Below are 17,690 nucleotides of genomic sequence, written 5' to 3' on the forward strand. Positions count from 1 at the left end.
ACAGCGCCACGGACCGGTGCTCCACCTGACCCGGTATCCCTCCTCCTGCCACAGCGCCACGGACCGGTGCTCCGCCTGACCTGGTATCCCTCCTCCTGCCACACCGCCACGGACCGGTGCTCTACCTGACCCGGTATCCCTCCTCCTGGTGCTCCACCACAGACCGGCGCTCCACCTGACCCAGTATCCCTCCTCCTGCCACTCCACCACAGACCAGTGCTCCACCTGACCCGGTATCCCTCCTCCTGCCACACCGCCACGGACCGGTGCTCCACCTGACCCTGTATCCCTCCTCCTGCCACACCGCCACGGACCGGTGCTCCACCTGACCCTGTATCCCTCCTCCTGCCACACCGCCACGGACCGGTGCTCCACCTGACCCGGTATCCCCCCTCCTGCCACACCGCCACGGACCGGCGCTCCACCTAACCCGGTATCCCTCCTCCTGGCGCTCCACCACAGACCGGCGCTCCACCTGACCCGGTATCCCTCCTCCTGGTGCTCCACCACAGACCGGCGCTCCACCTGACCCGGTATCCCTCCTCCTGGTGCTCCACCACAGACCGGCGCTCCACCTGACCCGGTATCCCTCCTCCTGGCGCTCCACCACAGACCGGCGCTCCACCTGACCCAGTATCCCTCCTCCTGCCACACCGCCACGGACCGGTGCTCTACCTGACCCGGTATCCCTCCTCCTGGCGCTCCACCACAGACCGGCGCTCCACCTGACCTGGTATCCCCCCTCCTGCCACACCGCCACGGACCGGTGCTCTACCTGACCCGATATCCCTCCTCCTGGTGCTCCACCACGGACCAGCACTCCTCCTGACCTGATATCCATCCTCCTGCCACACCGCCACAGACTGGCCACCTGACCTGGTATGCCTCCTTCTGGCGCTCCACCACAGACTGGTGTAACACCGACAGACCCTGGTCATTGGCAGGCGGGATCAAACCTGCGGCCTCTGGAGTTTAGTGCATGAGCTAAAAGCCAACTGCCTGTAGAGCAGACTCATTAATCTCTCTCTCAGTGGTCTCAGTGCCACTAGATAGGACAGAACACCACACCCAGAAGGTGGGTGGGTGACATACTTCCGCAAGTGGAGGAAGCGCGTCCCGTGCTTCAGACTTCCCAGCTGAAATCCTGGATGAGCCCCAACTTGTGACGCCGACAGACCCTGGTTATTGGTGAGCGGGATTGAACAGGGGACCTCTGGAGTTAAATGCATGAGCCGCTACAGCATGAGCTGAAAGGCATACGACTGTTAGCTAAGGCTCTAGAACAGACTCATTAATCTCTCTCTCTCTCTCGGATGCCACTAGATGGGACAGAACACCGCATCCAGGAGGTGTGTGGGTTACAGCGGTGCTCCACCTGGCCTGGTATCCCTCCTCCTGATGCTCCACCATGGACCAGCGCTCCGCCTGACTCGATATCCATCCTCCTGGCACGCTGCCATGGACTGGTTCTCCATCTAGTCCAGTCTCCTTATCTCTTTTAACGTTGGATACTTCAGAAGGAGGCATGACCCCTCCTCACCTCAAACACACACACTGCACCTCATTGTCCTTGATTCCATCATAGGAGGGACATACCTCTGATCACGGCCTTCCCTGAGACAGGCGGGTCAATTGCCCCTGTAATTTGATCCTAGCTGGCATTACTGCCAATACTTCTTTTAATCCACGCAAGTGTCATATGATGCTGTAGACTCTGCTTCTTGCCTTTTCATCCAAAGCTCTCAAAGTGCTTTACAAAGGAGGTCACCATGGTTATTATCATCATTTTACAGGTGGAGAAACTGAGGCACAAGAGGCTGAAGCAATTTGCCCAAGGTCACCCAGTAGCTCAGTGGCAGAGCCAGGAATAGATCCCAGATCTCCTGAGTCCTAGTTCAGTGCTCTATCCACTGGGTCATTCTGCTGTCTTAAACACTGAGCTTTCTGGGACAGACAGGAGTTCAAAGAGAGGCAGCTCTATATAATATTCAGGCCAGCGTACACTTTGCTTCCTTCCCAGATATCAGAAAAGGCAGTACACCGGCAGAATGTGCAGCCACAGTGTTTTATATGGAAATGTCCCTTTAGTTGCACAGATGGGTTACCGGCCTCGTTTCATTGTCTTTGACTTGAGTCTCTTTTGCTCTCTGAGTTTGCCAAAAATACCACCTGCTGCCAAGCCCAGAGGACATTCCAAAAGTTTGTTGCTCTTCCCCTTGCTTAAAAACAGGAAAAAAGTCTTATCTGCTGTATTAAGGTATTTGCGTAAATTCAGCCGTACACACTCTGTGCTGTCAGCAGGGGATATGCAGAGAAAGTCACATGGGCTCTCATTTCCCCAGCTTCACATGTGGATCTATTTTTATTTCCCTGGTAACAGAACTCCCAAGCCCATGACAGATGATAATTTATGCCAGCAAATTTAAAACGGACGAAAGGAAGTGCTTTGTCACACAACACACCATTAGCCTATGGAACTCATTGCCACAGTATCCTACAGAGGCCAAGAGCTGAGCAGGATTCAGAGGAGGATTGGGCATGTGTAACACAAAGATCGCCGGAGTGTTATAGTAATGATTTTTTTAAAAATTAACAAACATTTTGAACACAGAACATAACCCTTCCCGGCTCAGGGCAGGAGCTGACCTCTAAATTATGGGAGTTTCAGAGGAAATGTGCCATGCAGGGGTCTACCACCTTCCTTTGAAGCAGATGGCACTGAGTACTGTTGGTAGCAAGATACTGGACTAGATGGACCTGAGATCTAAGATAGTCTGGCAATATCTGTCTGTCTATCTAACCAACCCTATCCACATCTCTCCCTCTCTTTCCATCCCCCATACACATCTGTCTATCTGTCTATCCCCATACCCAGTGGGGAGCTGGAGCCGGCTGTCACTGGTTCGCTAGAACCGGTTGTTAAGTTTAGAAGCCCTTTTAGAGCCGGTGGTCCCGCGAGGGAGAACCGGTTCTAAATGGGCTTCTAAATTTACCCGGCCAAAAGTGGCGCCTTAGGCACCGACTCCACGGGTGCTCCAGCCCTGGAGCCCCCAAGGGGAAAATTTGGTGAGTGCAGAGCCCCCACCGACAGCTCCCCACCCCACCCCCAGAGGTGGAGGGGAGGTGAGCTGGGGCCAGGCGCGGGGCAGGGAGCTGCCGGTGGGGGCTCTGCACCCACCAATTTTCACCTTGGGGGCTCCAGCCCCGGAGCACCCAGGGAGTCGGTGCCTAAGGCACCACTTTTGATGTGATCAGTGGGGGGAGCGGCCACACCCCCTGCTCCCCCCCCCCAGCTACGCTACCCCACCCCTAGGAGCCAGAGGGACCTGCCGGATGCTTCCTGGGAGTTGCCCCAGGTAAGCACCACCGGGACTCCCCACCTCGCTCCCCGGCAGGTCCCTCTGGCTCTTAGGGGTGGAGTGGGCACCCATTATGAGGTGGCCCATGAGACCCTCCTGCCCGGTTCTGGGGGCAGTCAGGGGACAGGGGAGAGGGGTGGATGGGGCAGGGATCCTGGCGGCGGAGGGCGTTAAGGAACGTGGGGGGGTGTTGGATGGGGCAGGAGTCCCGGGGGGGCAGGGGTGGGCAACGACCCCCTCGTGGGGTGAGGAGAGAACCCGTTGTTAAGATTTTGGCAGCTCATCACTGCCCATACCCCCGTCTATCTATCTATCTATCTATCTATCTATCTATCTGTCTATCCTTTCTTCCTGCTTTGCACACAGTGCTTATGCACCTCTGTGCTCGAGCAGGCAGACGGAGAGGATTTTCAAGGGGGTTGCTGTAAAGACAAACAGACTAACAATATTTGCAAGTCCTTCGAAGGCTGCCGAGCGATAATGCAGCAGCGAGGCTGTTCAGACGCCCTCCCTTCTTGCTGAAAAGCAGAACTAAAGTTCTAAGCCCAGCCTGCAAATCTCCAACCGTCTTCAGGGCATGGAGGAATTAGCAAAGATTGCTGATAGCTGGATCCAATTTACAAGGCCTGCGGCCGGGACAGAGGAGATAAATAATCTTCATATAGGCTAATTAAAGTCTCGTTAAAGATTAATTAATGATATTTGCAGGCCAGGCAACCTTCCAGGGTGGTGCAGGTAGCATGCGGGCCTCTCCATGAGGCCGAGGTGAGCCGAGGATGAATTCTTGGCAAAGGATCCCTCTGTGCTGTCTCTGCAAGGGAGGCTCGGGGTGATTTCACGCTGTATCCGGCTCCGGACAGGTTCCCACGTGTCCGGCACATTTCTGGTGCTGTCTCTGGATACCGAGAATTTAGCTGGGCCCTTTGCTTTTCCTAAGTGGCGGATGTCCCCTGCCACCCTACCTCTCCCCCCCACCAGGAACAAATACCCCAAGGAAGAACTGCAGGCTGCACGCGAATGCTGGTGAGTCAGAAGCCTAGTGTGAGGGGCGGCTGGGTGGAAAGGCTGCTGAGCAGTGCATAAGCTTGTCCTTTCGGAGCAGCGGCTCTAGCCTTTGACTGCCTCTACAGGCCTGGGGAGGGAGGTGGGGCGCGGATCGAGTCAAAGCCGAAGGGCTGCAGAGGATGCTTGTAATGAGAAGGGCAGGAACCAGTGTCGGTGTGGAGACAGAGGAGACGGCTGGAATCAGCTTCTTCGTATGAATAATGGATCTTAAACATCCTCACTGCAGGGGCGGAAAGCCAGGGCACCCCCATCCCTGATACCCCAAACATCTGTGCTCTGAGCCCATCATTGTGTGTCCCCCAGCCCAGCCCCTGGATTCTGCCAGTCTCTGGGCTCTGCTCCATCACTGCACACACCCCCTGCAGCGGGCGCTGCCAGCCCCCTGGTACCCCAGTCTCTAGGGCTTCCCCGCCCTCTTTCAGAACTCCGTGTATTTGCTTTTTCTCCGTGGAATGCCGTGGGCCATGTGCCGGTGGCACCCAAGTAACAGTGTTCTGATGAGCTACTACCACCATGTGGTAGCTCTGAGATACAACAGGCTGGTCCTCAGCCCCCCTCGCCCGTTCTTCCTTAAGCGCTTCATCAGGTGGGTACTCAGGGGCCACATGTTTTTAGCTTGGTGGTTGTTTCCAGCCCCGGTGGGATTCTGAGAAAGGCGGCATGCGGCCGTAGTGCCAACGGTCTGCGGCTGCGTGGGTTCTAAGTGCTAGCTCCACAGGCCGCGAAGGGGTTAAGGGACTGGCAGGAGAGGTGGGGAATTCGGCATCGTCTCTGGCCTTGCGATGATCTGAACTGGTTTTCTGCAAAGGATCTGCTTGAATTATTTAGCCGTGGGGCTCATTGCCCAGACTCTGGCCTTGCTCTGTTGTCTGAGGGCTGAAATAGCCATCAGGAGAGACCCACACGCCTTATACCAGAGCAGGTTTCTTCTCCCTCTCCATCCTCCTCCGTGCTTTGGCCAAGGTCTGTGCCATGCTGAGGGGCTGCTTTCTCCCAACAGACACAACGCCCCGAAGACCAGGGGGAAGGATGGCCTCGGGACTGCAAGTTGGGAGACCTAGTTAGTGTCCTCAGGCAAGCCGCTGCAGCTCCTTGTGCCTCAGTTTCCCTCTCTCTCTTTGGCTGGAAGTGGCTACACAGGAGGGCAAATTCTTCTTCTTCTCCCTGGGAGAATGTCAGTGGCGTCCACAGCAGCTCTGGTTTGCAATGCAGACTGCCAGCCTGGAGCATGTGGAAAGCCACCCCAGCCGTCACTGGAGCGGGCGCAGGCTGGTCTCTTCCCCGGAGCGTTTTCTGCACACCGGACTGGGCACAGTGAGCGATTTGCTCGCGGGGGGGATGGGGAGTCTCTCCTCGTTTCACCCTCTGGAAAGAAAGAGCCATTGGCGGCTTGGTTTAATGTATCTGGAGCTGCTTGCAGTGCCTCTCGCTGCTAAGTGTGAGCAAAACGGTCTCCAGCGGCTGCGCACCCAGGAGACCCAGCCTTTGCTCAGCTGGGCGATGTACCAGGAGCCAACAGCTCTCCTGGGTTATCGTGGTTAGTTATTATCTACAGAGAGGCTGAAATGTGTGTGGTCATAAACCCGTCCTGCCAGGCTGGTGATGTCCTGTGCAACGCTGGTGCTTTCGTGAAGCTCTGCCAGTCTGCTGGCTCTGTGCATATGGCGTGGCGAGGCCTCCAGGGACGGGATGGGGAGGCAGGAGCAGCTCTCGCCACGTTCGTCACCCCTCTCGGCATCCCACCAGGCTGAGCTGCCACGTTCCCCCGTCCAGACCCAGAGAAGGGGTGTCGGCCTCCCTGTGAATTCAGGGCCCTGTTCACACCTGCAGACCACGGGCGCCGAGTCCGGAGCACCCACCGGGAAAAATTAGCAGGTGCTCGGCAGCCACCGGCAGCCAAGCTCCCCCGCCTCGCCTTCCCCTCTGCCCCCCCAAGCACGCTGCGTCCCCGCTTCTCCCCCACCCTCCCAGGGCTTCCCGCCCCCCCCCCCCCACCTGAAAGCTGTTTGGTGAGGTTTAGGACTTTCCCAGCAGGAGGGGGAGGAGCGGGGATGCAGCGCGCTCAGGGCAGGAGGCAGAGAAGGGTTGGGGACTTGGGGAAGGAGGCGGGGACTTGGGGGAAGGAGTGGAATGGGGGCAGTGCAGGGGCGGGAAGAGGCAGGACGGGGCGGGGCCAGGGCAGGGGGTGGAGCACCCACTGGGCAGAGGGGAAGTCGTCGTCTATGCTGCAGACTCCACCTTGCAGGGCCTGGCGCACACCCGTGAGAATCAGGAGCATCCCAGGATGGGAGGTGACCCCAAAGGGAGATGGGTCTGGCCAGATTTCCCCATGGGTGAGATCAAATCAACACCCACAGCCTCTTCGCAGGCACTCTGCGGACTGGAGGTCCCACCAGGATTCCTGTCTGTCCATCAGTCCCCGTCCCTAAAGTGACTGAACACCTCCTGAACCGTGTAAACTAGAAATGACGAGAGCCTTTTCCCCTCCTCCGTCTCTCACCGGGAGGCGGTAGAGCTCCACGGGCGTAGAAGGCTTGTGACTGTGTTTGTGTATTTACATTGGTGCGAGTGTGCGAAGACATTGCAGAGGGTTTGCGTGGGGTCCATAGTGGGAATGAGTTCCAATGCAGAGGCCTGGGGCCCAAGTCCCATGCTCACGAGTCCCCCTACGGCTTGGCAGTTCCATTGTCCCAGTGGAACGGCGCTGCCAGGGGAGATCACGATGGTCGTGGGCGAGGCGTCTCTCTCATCGCTGTGACCAGTCACACGGAGGGCTCTGAACATCATTGTTCTGGACTCTGTTTCCAAGGGGTGGCCTGAGCGGGGTGGGGTGTTGGGCTGATGTGTTTCTGGGAGCCCAATGCTGACGTGTGCAGTGGGGTCTAACCCTGGTCAGCGGCTATTTGGGAGCGATGGATGGTAGGTTGAGTAGAGGCCATGTTGGCTGCTTCTTCTTTGCTTATGGAAGACAGTCTTTACTCAAAGAGGGCTAGGAATTCTTCGTTGTCATGCTCAGGGATATGAGCAGGACTGAGGAGATGACAAATCAGGGCTGATGTATATCAGAGACCTTCCTGACAGCAAGCTGTAGTAGATTGTGGTGTTGCTCCCCAGGGAAGAGGTGGGAGCCCCGGGACTTGGATCTTCTCAAGGTCAACTAGACAAAGCATTAGAAAATCTATCTATGTCTGTTTCTGTTGCAGTGGGAGCAAGTTATAGAGTGAAGTGTACATCCATGCTGGCATACCACCTAAACACCTGAGCTGTCTAGACCTGCATAGGCAGGTGCTTAGATATCAGCAAAGTGCATAGATACAGATTTTTTAGGGCCAGAAAGGACCATTATGCTCATGTACTCTGACTTTTTATTATCTGAGCGCCAAGGTGGGTGAAGTAATATCTTTCGTTGGACCAACTTCTGCAATACAAGGTATTATCTGCCCAACCTTGTCTCTCTAATATTCTGGGACCAACGTGGCTACAGCTTCACTGCTTTTATTATTTGTGGTTTCGTAGTCGTGGGCCCAGCCCCCATTGTGCTAGGGATGGGTGAACTATGGTCAGACCTTTCCCATCTGAAACGTCTCTAATCCTCTGAAGAAGCCACGGCCAAGCCACAGGTCTTAGCACAGGGGAAGGGGTTCTCCTGGCCCAATGCGTACGCACATTCCTCTCTCACATGACCCGGGTTTTCTGCTGTCCTTGGTAAAACAGTTCTGCTGACCAAAGTGTTGACGCAGACTGGTCCTGACGCATACCCTGCATTTCCCCCTGTCTTGGCCCGTTTAACTAGCCTGCATGATCCCTGCCCCTCTTGTTTGCTACAGACCATCAGCTTTTCCCTCTCTCCTAAGCTGCGTGGCCCCAGTTCCTCCCTCTCTTTAGATAGGACATGCTCTCTGATGCTTCTGGTGCTTTCATTGTCACATTCGGGCTCTCTCTGGTGTGCAAATCTCCCAGTAATGTGAGGCAGACGGAACAGCATGCTCCCACCGGGTCCTCTGGGTCTGGCCAGAACACGCTGTCCAGAGAGGACAGTCCTTGTGCTATCCCATAGGCACAACATGGTCTCAAACACAAGTGACGGCTGCCCTGGGCACAGACAGCTGCAGACACTGTGCCTGAGAGCTCGTAACAGCACACCTGGTGCTGTGTTTTGCACCACCCGCAGGTGTGTGAGGTGTGGGGATGGGAAGATGAGGTCCCTGCCCCAGAGCGCTTACCATCTAATTTCAGCCATCAGGCACCAAGAGGGAAGCAGAGGTGGGGAGATGGATGAGGGTTGCAGAACTGAAACTCTGCAATTACTCAGTAAAGCTCGCTCCTCCTGGAGAGGGCATTAACAGGGGTCGTGCATGAATATAATAGTCATTGGGTGTGATGTTCCCTGGCTCTGCACTCTCCATTAAATATGGGTGCTAGCGGGTCTCTGGGGTTTCTCACTCTGGCCCAGAAAACAGTTCAACCCCAGAACAGGTCAATGAAATTTGGGCTCCAGCAGTTTCCCCGTAGCCACCACCCTCTCTGCACACATGCCGTCTTTGTATAACACATCGATCGCACGCACGTGGCTCAGCCTGGTGGGCTGCCCATGTTCTCAAAGCTGACGTCAGAGCAGGGGAAGAAGAAATCCGACCACGGCAGGCGTCGCCGAGCGATGTCTTCTGGCCTGTGTTCTGTAGGAGGTCAGGCCGGAGGATCGCAGGGGCCCCTTTTGGCCTTGACCTCTGTGAATCTCTTCTGTCTCGTTGGAGTGTGTCACTGGCCAATGGGTAGTGTTTGATTGTTATGTCCATTACATGAGAATAACGTCCAGCCGAGACAAGCTGGAATGTACTATCTCTGTGTGTGTGTGTGTTCTACAGAGAGGATAAGAGACCTATTATTGCTACCAGCTAAGGGAGAGCTCCTTTTGCTCATGTGTCGGAAGTTTTTGTTCTGGTAGCAGAAGCCCCAGGGTCCTAGGCCCAGCTCCCAAAGCGTGTGTGTGAGTTGCACAGCTTTGGCAGTGATAAGTTGCAGGGCTAACACACACCTCCAGTGCGTCTGCTCCGGGGATTATGCCCTCTCTAAGGGCTCGCAGCCAGCTGGTAGACACACCAATTAGGGAACCGGGTCTAGGGATGCCTCCTGTGGGTGGTCTGCTGGCCAGGTTCTGATGCAGCGTAGAATCCGGCCCTCCCAAGCAATACAGGAAGCCACATGGAGGTCTTTAGAGTTAGAAGCCGGATGGCCGGGGTTGGGTTTTTTGCCTGGGCCTGTGAGGTCCTCCTGGGTCAGAGTTTCCATTGCACAATTATGGCAGTGAAATCCTCTTGCATTCAGCACGTCCCCACCTCTCCGCGCTTCCTCCATTGCACAGACCAGAGTGATGAGGACGTCCCTGTTAGTAATCTAGGTCTCTGCTTCCCGGCAGCCTCGCCCAAGGAGCCAGTGCTGATGTGTCGATCCAACAACTACCCCAAGGGATTCTACTGCAGTTGGCACCTGCCCAGTCCCACGTACATCCCCAACACCTTCAATATCACCGTCATGTAAGTGCCTGGGCCCCGGGGGGCGGGGAGGGGAGAGGTGCATCTTTGCGTGGGGCAATTTTGTCTCTGGGCTGAGGGCCAAATCTGGAATAAATCTGGAGTCGCTCCTTGGAGTGCCCCCAGGTTCACACCACAGACACAGAGCACCTAAGAGATACCCTGGTGTTGCTGCATGTCCCAGAAATGAGCCAGCCAGCTGTGCACAGCAGTGACGTTCCGGTGACATCCAAACCAGCGTCCTGGTGCAGGATGTGACCCCTAACTGAGTCACCCTGAGCCCATTCAGATCCTATTCCTGAGCATCAGGGCCAGTCCACACCACCTCCTTTTCCACATAGGGAAATAGCTCCCAACTGCTATTCACCTGCCAGCCATTCTGGTTTAAATTCATTTGTCTTGGCCAAGTGCCATCACATCGCTAGGCTTCCCCCAGCCCTCTTGGCCTGCATTGTATGCTGGAACGCAGCTGGCGCTGCAGGGGTAAGCGTCATCCATTTCTGTGTTGCTTCTGGTAATTCCTATACGATCACATAGGTACCTGCCCGCAGGGGCCCACGGAGAACTTGTGGTGGTCCCTAGACACTGCCCAAGGGACAGACTCTCCCATCACAGACAGCAGTGCCACTGCGGGGCTGGGCGGATGAGGGAACTGGGAATGCAGCCCTTCAGCTCTCCGGTGCTGGTTGCTTCCTGTGAGGTGGCCACCGGCTGGCCTGTGTGAAATTAGTTCGTAATCTCCGTCCTCACAGGGAGGAGTCCACTCCACTCCAAATCAGGATTAACACTGGCCCTAACCCTGCCTGCGTATGGACAGGGAGCTGCTGGCTCCTCTCCGCATCCAGGTGGAGCTGGGAGCATAGGGAAGTTTGCACTGCAGCTGCCCACTGGCCTTGTTCTGTGGATGAATCAATGGGTTTCTGGCTCCAGGGCTGTCAATCAGCACAAGCTCCCCTTTCCCGCTGGTTTAAAGTCATGCAGAGCACGTGAGCCTGGGGCATCCCCTTTGGAAGGAGGTAACCTCTTGGGTGCTGGAGCTGGCGTGGCACCTTGTAGCCCCGGGAGGTGGGGTTGCAGCTTCGCACCGGGGTGATGGCGGGATCCAGGCAGAAGTTGTGACGGTGCACCTGAGGTCTGAGCCAAAGAGGGGGCCGCCCAGGGGAAGATGGAGGAGTGACGAGTCTCCCTAAGGCTGAGGGCAGGTCTGAGCAGAGAAGAGGCATGATAATTAAGGCCAGGCTGGAGCGCAGGGATGCCAGCATGGCACCAATCCTGGGCCCCAGTGAGCCTGTCCCGCTGAGTGCTGATCCTCGGGGTAATGCCTGTTTTCTCTTCTTTTCTGGTTTTGACAGGCATGGCCCGAGAGAGTTGGTCTGTGAGAAAGACGCTTTCCCCAAAAACAGGTGTCACATCAGATATCTCCAGCTGTTCTCCACGGTGAAGTACAAGGTGACCTTGACAGTCACGAATGCCCTGGGCAGAAACGCCACCACAATCACCTTTGACGAGTTCGCTATAGGTAACTTCCCCGGCCGGCGCTGGGCTCTCAGAGCCGGGCAGGCGGTTTGACTGGTTCTTAGTGTGGCACGAGGCTGCCTGCCTTAGTTCCTGGGTGGTAGTGCTGGGGAGAGGTGCCCGGTTGACAGCACTGGAGCAGAGCCTTTGTTATCCACAGATTATCCAGGGCAGAGCATGGATGTGTCCTACCCATGTTCTGGAGGGACTCCCTCAAGTCAGGAGAAGGGAGTATGGTCTCCATGGTCCATATAGCCCGTTGGCTCCTCTGCTGTTGGAAAGAGAGTCCATGCCGACTAAAATGATGCTTCACTGAGTGTTTTGCTTAGGACACGGGCTGTGACTAGGTTTTGCCAGTTTTGGTTGGACGTGTTCCTGGGGTTTTCATCCCATGACACAATCTTTAATTAAAGATTAATCTTTTAATTTCTGGAAACTCCAGGTCAATCCTGGCGGGTTGGTAGCCCTAGCTGTGACCACTAGTGAGGCCACCAAACAGGTGTCCGATGACAATGCCATGTGGTCACCACAGAGCGAAGCAAGATTTGAACAGGTGGCCCCCGAGCCATCTGATTCCCAGCTTACAGCCTGGTGTGTTGCTCGTTTCCCATCTCGGGCTGCCGGGATCAAAGGAGATAACTGAGCTGTCAGAGCAGTCCCCAAAATGCACGCTCAGCTCCTTTCCACTCAGATGCAGCTTGGGGCAGGAAGCAGGCCTCCTTTGGAGCAGCGCCACTGTCCACCTCCCATTCTGAGCAGGGAGAAAGAAGTTCCCGCAGGGAACTGGTGCATGAAAAGAGGGGTTTGCTGTTTGCACCAGACTTACTCCATCCCTATTTTCACTCATCCAGTCAGGGAGTGGAAATAATAGTGCGCCGGGTGACTCGGCTGCCCAATCACTTGCCATGAGCAACAGATGGTCACAATGAGCAATTCAGGAAAAGCCTATAGGCCGAGTTGTGTTCCCGTAAAGCAATGGATAAATAGCTCCTTTGTCTCGGGTTCCGTGTGGTTTGGTATTAGGTACCTGGAGAGAGACAGACATCTCTTAGGAGAGGGAACAGCCACCAAAACCACAGCAGAGAAGTGGGACAGGCTGTTGTTACTGAGCATGTGCACTGCGTTAGCACCTGGAGGCCTCGATCTAGCCAGGGCCCCATCGTGCTGGGTGCTTTCCAGGCAAACAATAAAAGCCCATTCCTGCCCAGTAAATGCACAATCTTCATCTAAGGCAAGAGCTGGGTGGCAGAAGCACACAGGAGAAGGAGGATTAGCTGTGATATCATTATTATTTATGTGTATTATCCTAGCCCGTAGGAGCTCTAATCCTAGACCAGCACCCTGTTGTGCTAAGTTCTGTGTCCACAATTCATAGGTAACTCCAGCTGCCCATTCGGCAGCAATCTCAGCCAGCCACCTGCCCAGCTGTAATGTACAATGGATCCTTATTGAGCAGGCAGCCGGGCTTCAGGAGCCAGTTGACCCACATGGTGGCACCTGGCCTCACCCCTCACTGGGTCTCTTGTTGCTATTCTAAATGTAATAATGGTCATAATCACATGGATGCCACAGTGTTGGGGGCCATGATAAGAGCCCAAAAAGAATGGAACCTGGATATTAGATGGGGTGGGATCTGAGTTACCCAGGAAAGAATTTTCTGTAGTATCTGGCTGGTGAATCTTGCCCATATGCTCAGGGTTTAGCTGATTGCCATATTTGGGGTCGGGAAGGAATTTTCCTCCAGGGCAGATGGGAAGAGGCCCTAGAGGTTTTTCGCCTTTCTCTGTAGCATGAGGCACGGGTCACTTGCTGGAGGATTCTCTGCTCCTTGAAGTCTTTAAACCACGATTTGAGGACTTCAATAGCTCAGACATAGGTGAGAAGTTTTTCGCAGGAGTGGGTGGGTGAAATTCTGTGGCCTGCTTTGTGCAGGAGGTCAGACTAGATGATCATAATGGTCCCTTCTGACCTTAGTATCTGTGAATCTCTAGTGTCCCTCATCTCAAGGGAACCCAAAGCCCCGTACAACCCACAGATGAATGACATCATCAGTGGTATCACACTTTCCATTTGGCTTTGATTCTGTCTGTTTAGGTCTAGAAAAGCTTTGGCTGAGTCTAGGAGCATCTCAGACTTTGTCATAACCTGCTGGATGGAGCAATTAAGATGAAACTACCACAGATATTCTTGTGTTTCTGGTTCGAGCCAAAACCAGACCCAAAATGTAAACACAAGAATTAACCAGCTTGCCTTCGGTTTCCATCAAAATTCAAGTTTTCTTCCATTTGAGTTGGGAGAGAAGGCTTGGGGGAAGTATGTGTTTTACCAAAACAATATTCTTTAAAAAACAACAGAGAGAAACAAGCCCAGAAACAAGTAAAATAATTTGTTGGTTTCACGAATGCACCATCAATTATTAGGCCATGGGAGCAAGTAAATGATGTTCCCAGTGTTCAGTCAATGCATTTGATGCAGTGGATATGTCAGGTCTGGGAGAGAGAAAGGTGGGCAAAATCCATGATTGGTGTAAGCACGTGCAACTCCATGGATTTCAGCTGAGTTGCTTGCTCTCACGCCAAGATGGATTTGGTCCCTGTGTGGTCCTAAATTCAGAAAAATTCAAACCGGAAATAAAGCACCAAATCTTAACAGTGAGGTAACTGTGAACCCTGTGGGTCCTGTGTTTGTACAGCACCTGGCACAATGGAGTCCTGGTCCATGACTAGGGCTCCTAGACACTATCGTAATACAAATAAATCCTAATAACAGCAGTTGGAACAACTAGCCCAGGGCTGTGGTGTATTGTCATAGAATCATAGAATCATAGAATATCAGGGTTGGAAGGGACCCCAGAAGGTCATCTAGTCCAACCCCCTGCTCAAAGCAGGACCAAGTCCCAGTTAAATCATCCCAGCCAGGGCTTTGTCAAGCCTGACCTTAAAAACCTGTAAGGAAGGAGATTCTACCACCTCCCTAGGTAACGCATTCCAGTGTTTCACCACCCTCTTAGTGAAAAAGTTTTTCCTAATATCCAATCTAAACCTCCCCCATTGCAACTTGAGACCATTACTCCTCGTTCTGTCATCTGCTACCATTGAGAACAGTCTAGAGCCATCCTCTTTGGAACCCCCTTTCAGGTAGTTGAAAGCAGCTATCAAATCCCCCCTCATTCTTCTCTTCTGCAGACTAAACAATCCCAGCTCCCTCAGCCTCTCCTCATAAGTCATGTGCTCTAGACCCCTAATCATTTTTGTTGCCCTTCGCTGGACTCTTTCCAATTTATCCACATCCTTCTTGTAGTGTGGGGCCCAAAACTGGACACAGTACTCCAGATGAGGCCTCACCAGTGTCGAATAGAGGGGAACGATCACGTCCCTCGATCTGCTCGCTATGCCCCTACTTATACATCCCAAAATGCCATTGGCCTTCTTGGCAACAAGGGCACACTGCTGACTCATATCCAGCTTCTCGTCCACTGTCACCCCTAGGTCCTTTTCCGCAGAACTGCTGCCTAGCCATTCAGTCCCTAGTCTGTAGCGGTGCATTGGGTTCTTCCGTCCTAAGTGCAGGACCCTGCACTTATCCTTATTGAACCTCATCAGATTTCTTTTGGCCCAATCCTCCAATTTGTCTAGGTCCTTCTGTATCCTATCCCTCCCCTCCAGCGTATCTACCACTCCTCCCAGTTTAGTATCATCCGCAAATTTGCTGAGAGTGCAATCCACACCATCCTCCAGATCATTTATGAAGATATTGAACAAAACCGGCCCCAGGACCGACCCCTGGGGCACTCCACTTGACACCGGCTGCCAACTAGACATGGAGCCATTGATCACTACCCGTTGAGCCCGACAATCTAGCCAGCTTTCTACCCACCTTATAGTGCATTCATCCAGCCCATACTTCCTTAACTTGCTGACAAGAATGCTGTGGGAGACCGTGTCAAAAGCTTTGCTAAAGTCAAGAAACAATACATCCACTGCTTTCCCTTCATCCACAGAACCAGTAATCTCATCATAAAAGGCGATTAGATTAGTCAGGCATGACCTTCCCTTGGTGAATCCATGCTGACTGTTCCTGATCACTTTCCTCTCCTCTAAGTGCTTCAGGATTGATTCTTTGAGAACCTGCTCCATGATTTTTCCAGGGACTGAGGTGAGGCTGACTGGCCTGTAGTTCCCAGGATCCTCCTTCTTCCCTTTTTTAAAGATGGGCACTACATTAGCCTTTTTCCAGTCATCCGGGACTTCCCCCGTTCGCCACGAGTTTTCAAAGATAATGGCCAAGGGCTCTGCAATCACAGCCGCCAATTCCTTCAGCACTCTCGGATGCAATTCGTCCGGCCCCATGGACTTGTGCACGTCCAGCTTTTCTAAATAGTCCCTAACCACCTCTATCTCTACAGAGGGCTGGCCATCTCTTCCCCATTTTGTGATGCCCAGCGCAGCAGTCTGGGAGCTGACCTTGTTAGTGAAGACAGAGGCAAAAAAAGCATTGAGTACATTAGCTTTTTCCACATCCTCTGTCACTAGGTTGCCTCCCTCATTCAGTAAGGGGCCCACACTTTCCTTGGCTTTCTTCTTGTTGCCAACATACCTGAAGAAACCCTTCTTGTTACTCTTGACATCTCTTGCTAGCTGCAGCTCCAGGTGCGATTTGGCCCTCCTGATATCTTTCCTACATGCCCGAGCAATATTTTTATACTCTTCCCTGGTCATATGTCCAACCTTCCACTTCTTGTAAGCTTCTTTTTTATGTTTAAGATCCGCTAGGATTTCACCATTAAGCCAAGCTGGTCGCCTGCCATATTTACTATTCTTTCGACTCATCGGGATGGTTTGTCCCTGTAACCTCAACAGGGATTCCTTGAAATACAGCCAGCTCTCCTGGACTCCCTTCCCCTTCATGTTAGTCCCCCAGGGGATCCTGGCCATCTGTTCCCTGAGGGAGTCGAAGTCTGCTTTCCTGAAGTCCAGGGTCCGTATCCTGCTGCTTACCTTCCTCCATCACTTGGAGTTGTTAAATCAAAACTGGTGGTCTTTCTAAAAGACATGCTCCTTAAACTAAGGTGACCTCTACTTCCACTACAGGTTGTTGGACTCAATGCAGGACTCACTGGGTGAATTTCTATGTCCAGTGTTATGCAGCAAGTCCCATTAGCTGATCATACTGACCCTTCTAGCCTGAACATCTACAGAAACAATATGTTTACACTTGCAGAGTGTAAGGTGATAGATGCCCCAGTGAGGAGTAAGTAAGCAGCTGGGGAGATGGCAGAGAAATTATGGGAGGAAGTCATCGGCAGAGAACCTACTCAAACCTTCCTACATCACCCAAATTGGGCCTCTTCTGAGGCCTCAAAGAGCTTGCTTACTTTAAATAAATATTTAGCAAATCAAGCAAATCAAAATCAGAAAGGCTAAGGTACAAAATGAGTTACGCCTAGCAAGGGACATAAAAGGCATGAAGAAGGGGTTCTTTAAATACATTAGGCGCAAGAGAAAGATGAAGGAAAGTGTAGGTCCTTTACTTAGTAGGGAAGGAGAGCTAATAATGGGTGACATCAAGAAGGCTGAGGTGTTTAACGCCTATTTTAACAGGGACCAATTAATAGCACACAACAAGGGCGAAGGAACACAAGCCAAAATAGGAAAGAACAGGTTAAAGAATAGTTACATATGTTAGAGGTAATAGTCAAGTCAGCAGGGCCTGATCAAACTCATCTTAGGGTACTTAAGGAACTAGCTGAAGCAATCTTGGAACCATTAGCACTTATCTTTGAGAATTCGTGGAGGACGAGTGAGGTCCCAGAGGACTGGAAAAGGGCAAACATAGTACCTATCTTTAAAAAGGGGAACAAAGAGGACTCAGGGAATTATAGACTAGTCAGCATAACTTTGATACCTGGAAAGATACTGGCACAAATTATTAAACAATCAGTATGTAAGCACCTAGAGGACAATAAGGTTAGCCACCATAGACTTGTCAAAAACAAATCATATCAAACAAACCTAATTTCCTTCTTCAACAAGGTTACTGGCTTAGTGCATAGGGGTGGGGCGGGGTGGGCAGTAGACATGATATATCTTGATTTTAGTAAGGTTTTTTACATAGTCCCACATGACATTCTCAAAAAAAAAAGGGGGGATGTCTACTCAGCGCTGGTGAGGCCTAAGCTGGAGCACTGTGTCCAGTTCTGGGCGCCTCACTTTAAGAAAGA

At 53.0% G+C, this 17,690-nt stretch overlaps 1 protein-coding gene across 9 annotated transcripts in view; it reads left to right on the forward strand.

Moving 5' to 3' along the window:
* CNTFR (ciliary neurotrophic factor receptor) overlaps positions 1–17,690 on the forward strand; it is a 457,782-nt gene that overhangs the window by 380,494 nt on the left and 59,598 nt on the right. For all 9 annotated transcript variants that reach the window (XM_037902783.2, XM_037902782.2, XM_037902781.2 and 6 more), the window contains 2 exons: positions 9,841–9,958; positions 11,308–11,474. In XM_037902783.2, coding sequence (XP_037758711.1) covers positions 9,841–9,958; positions 11,308–11,474 — 285 coding nt within the window. The remainder of the gene's footprint in view (positions 1–9,840; positions 9,959–11,307; positions 11,475–17,690) is intronic.

The sequence above is a fragment of the Chelonia mydas genome, chromosome 5 (assembly GCF_015237465.2).
Source record: "Chelonia mydas isolate rCheMyd1 chromosome 5, rCheMyd1.pri.v2, whole genome shotgun sequence".
Taxonomy (NCBI): Eukaryota; Metazoa; Chordata; order Testudines; family Cheloniidae; genus Chelonia; species Chelonia mydas.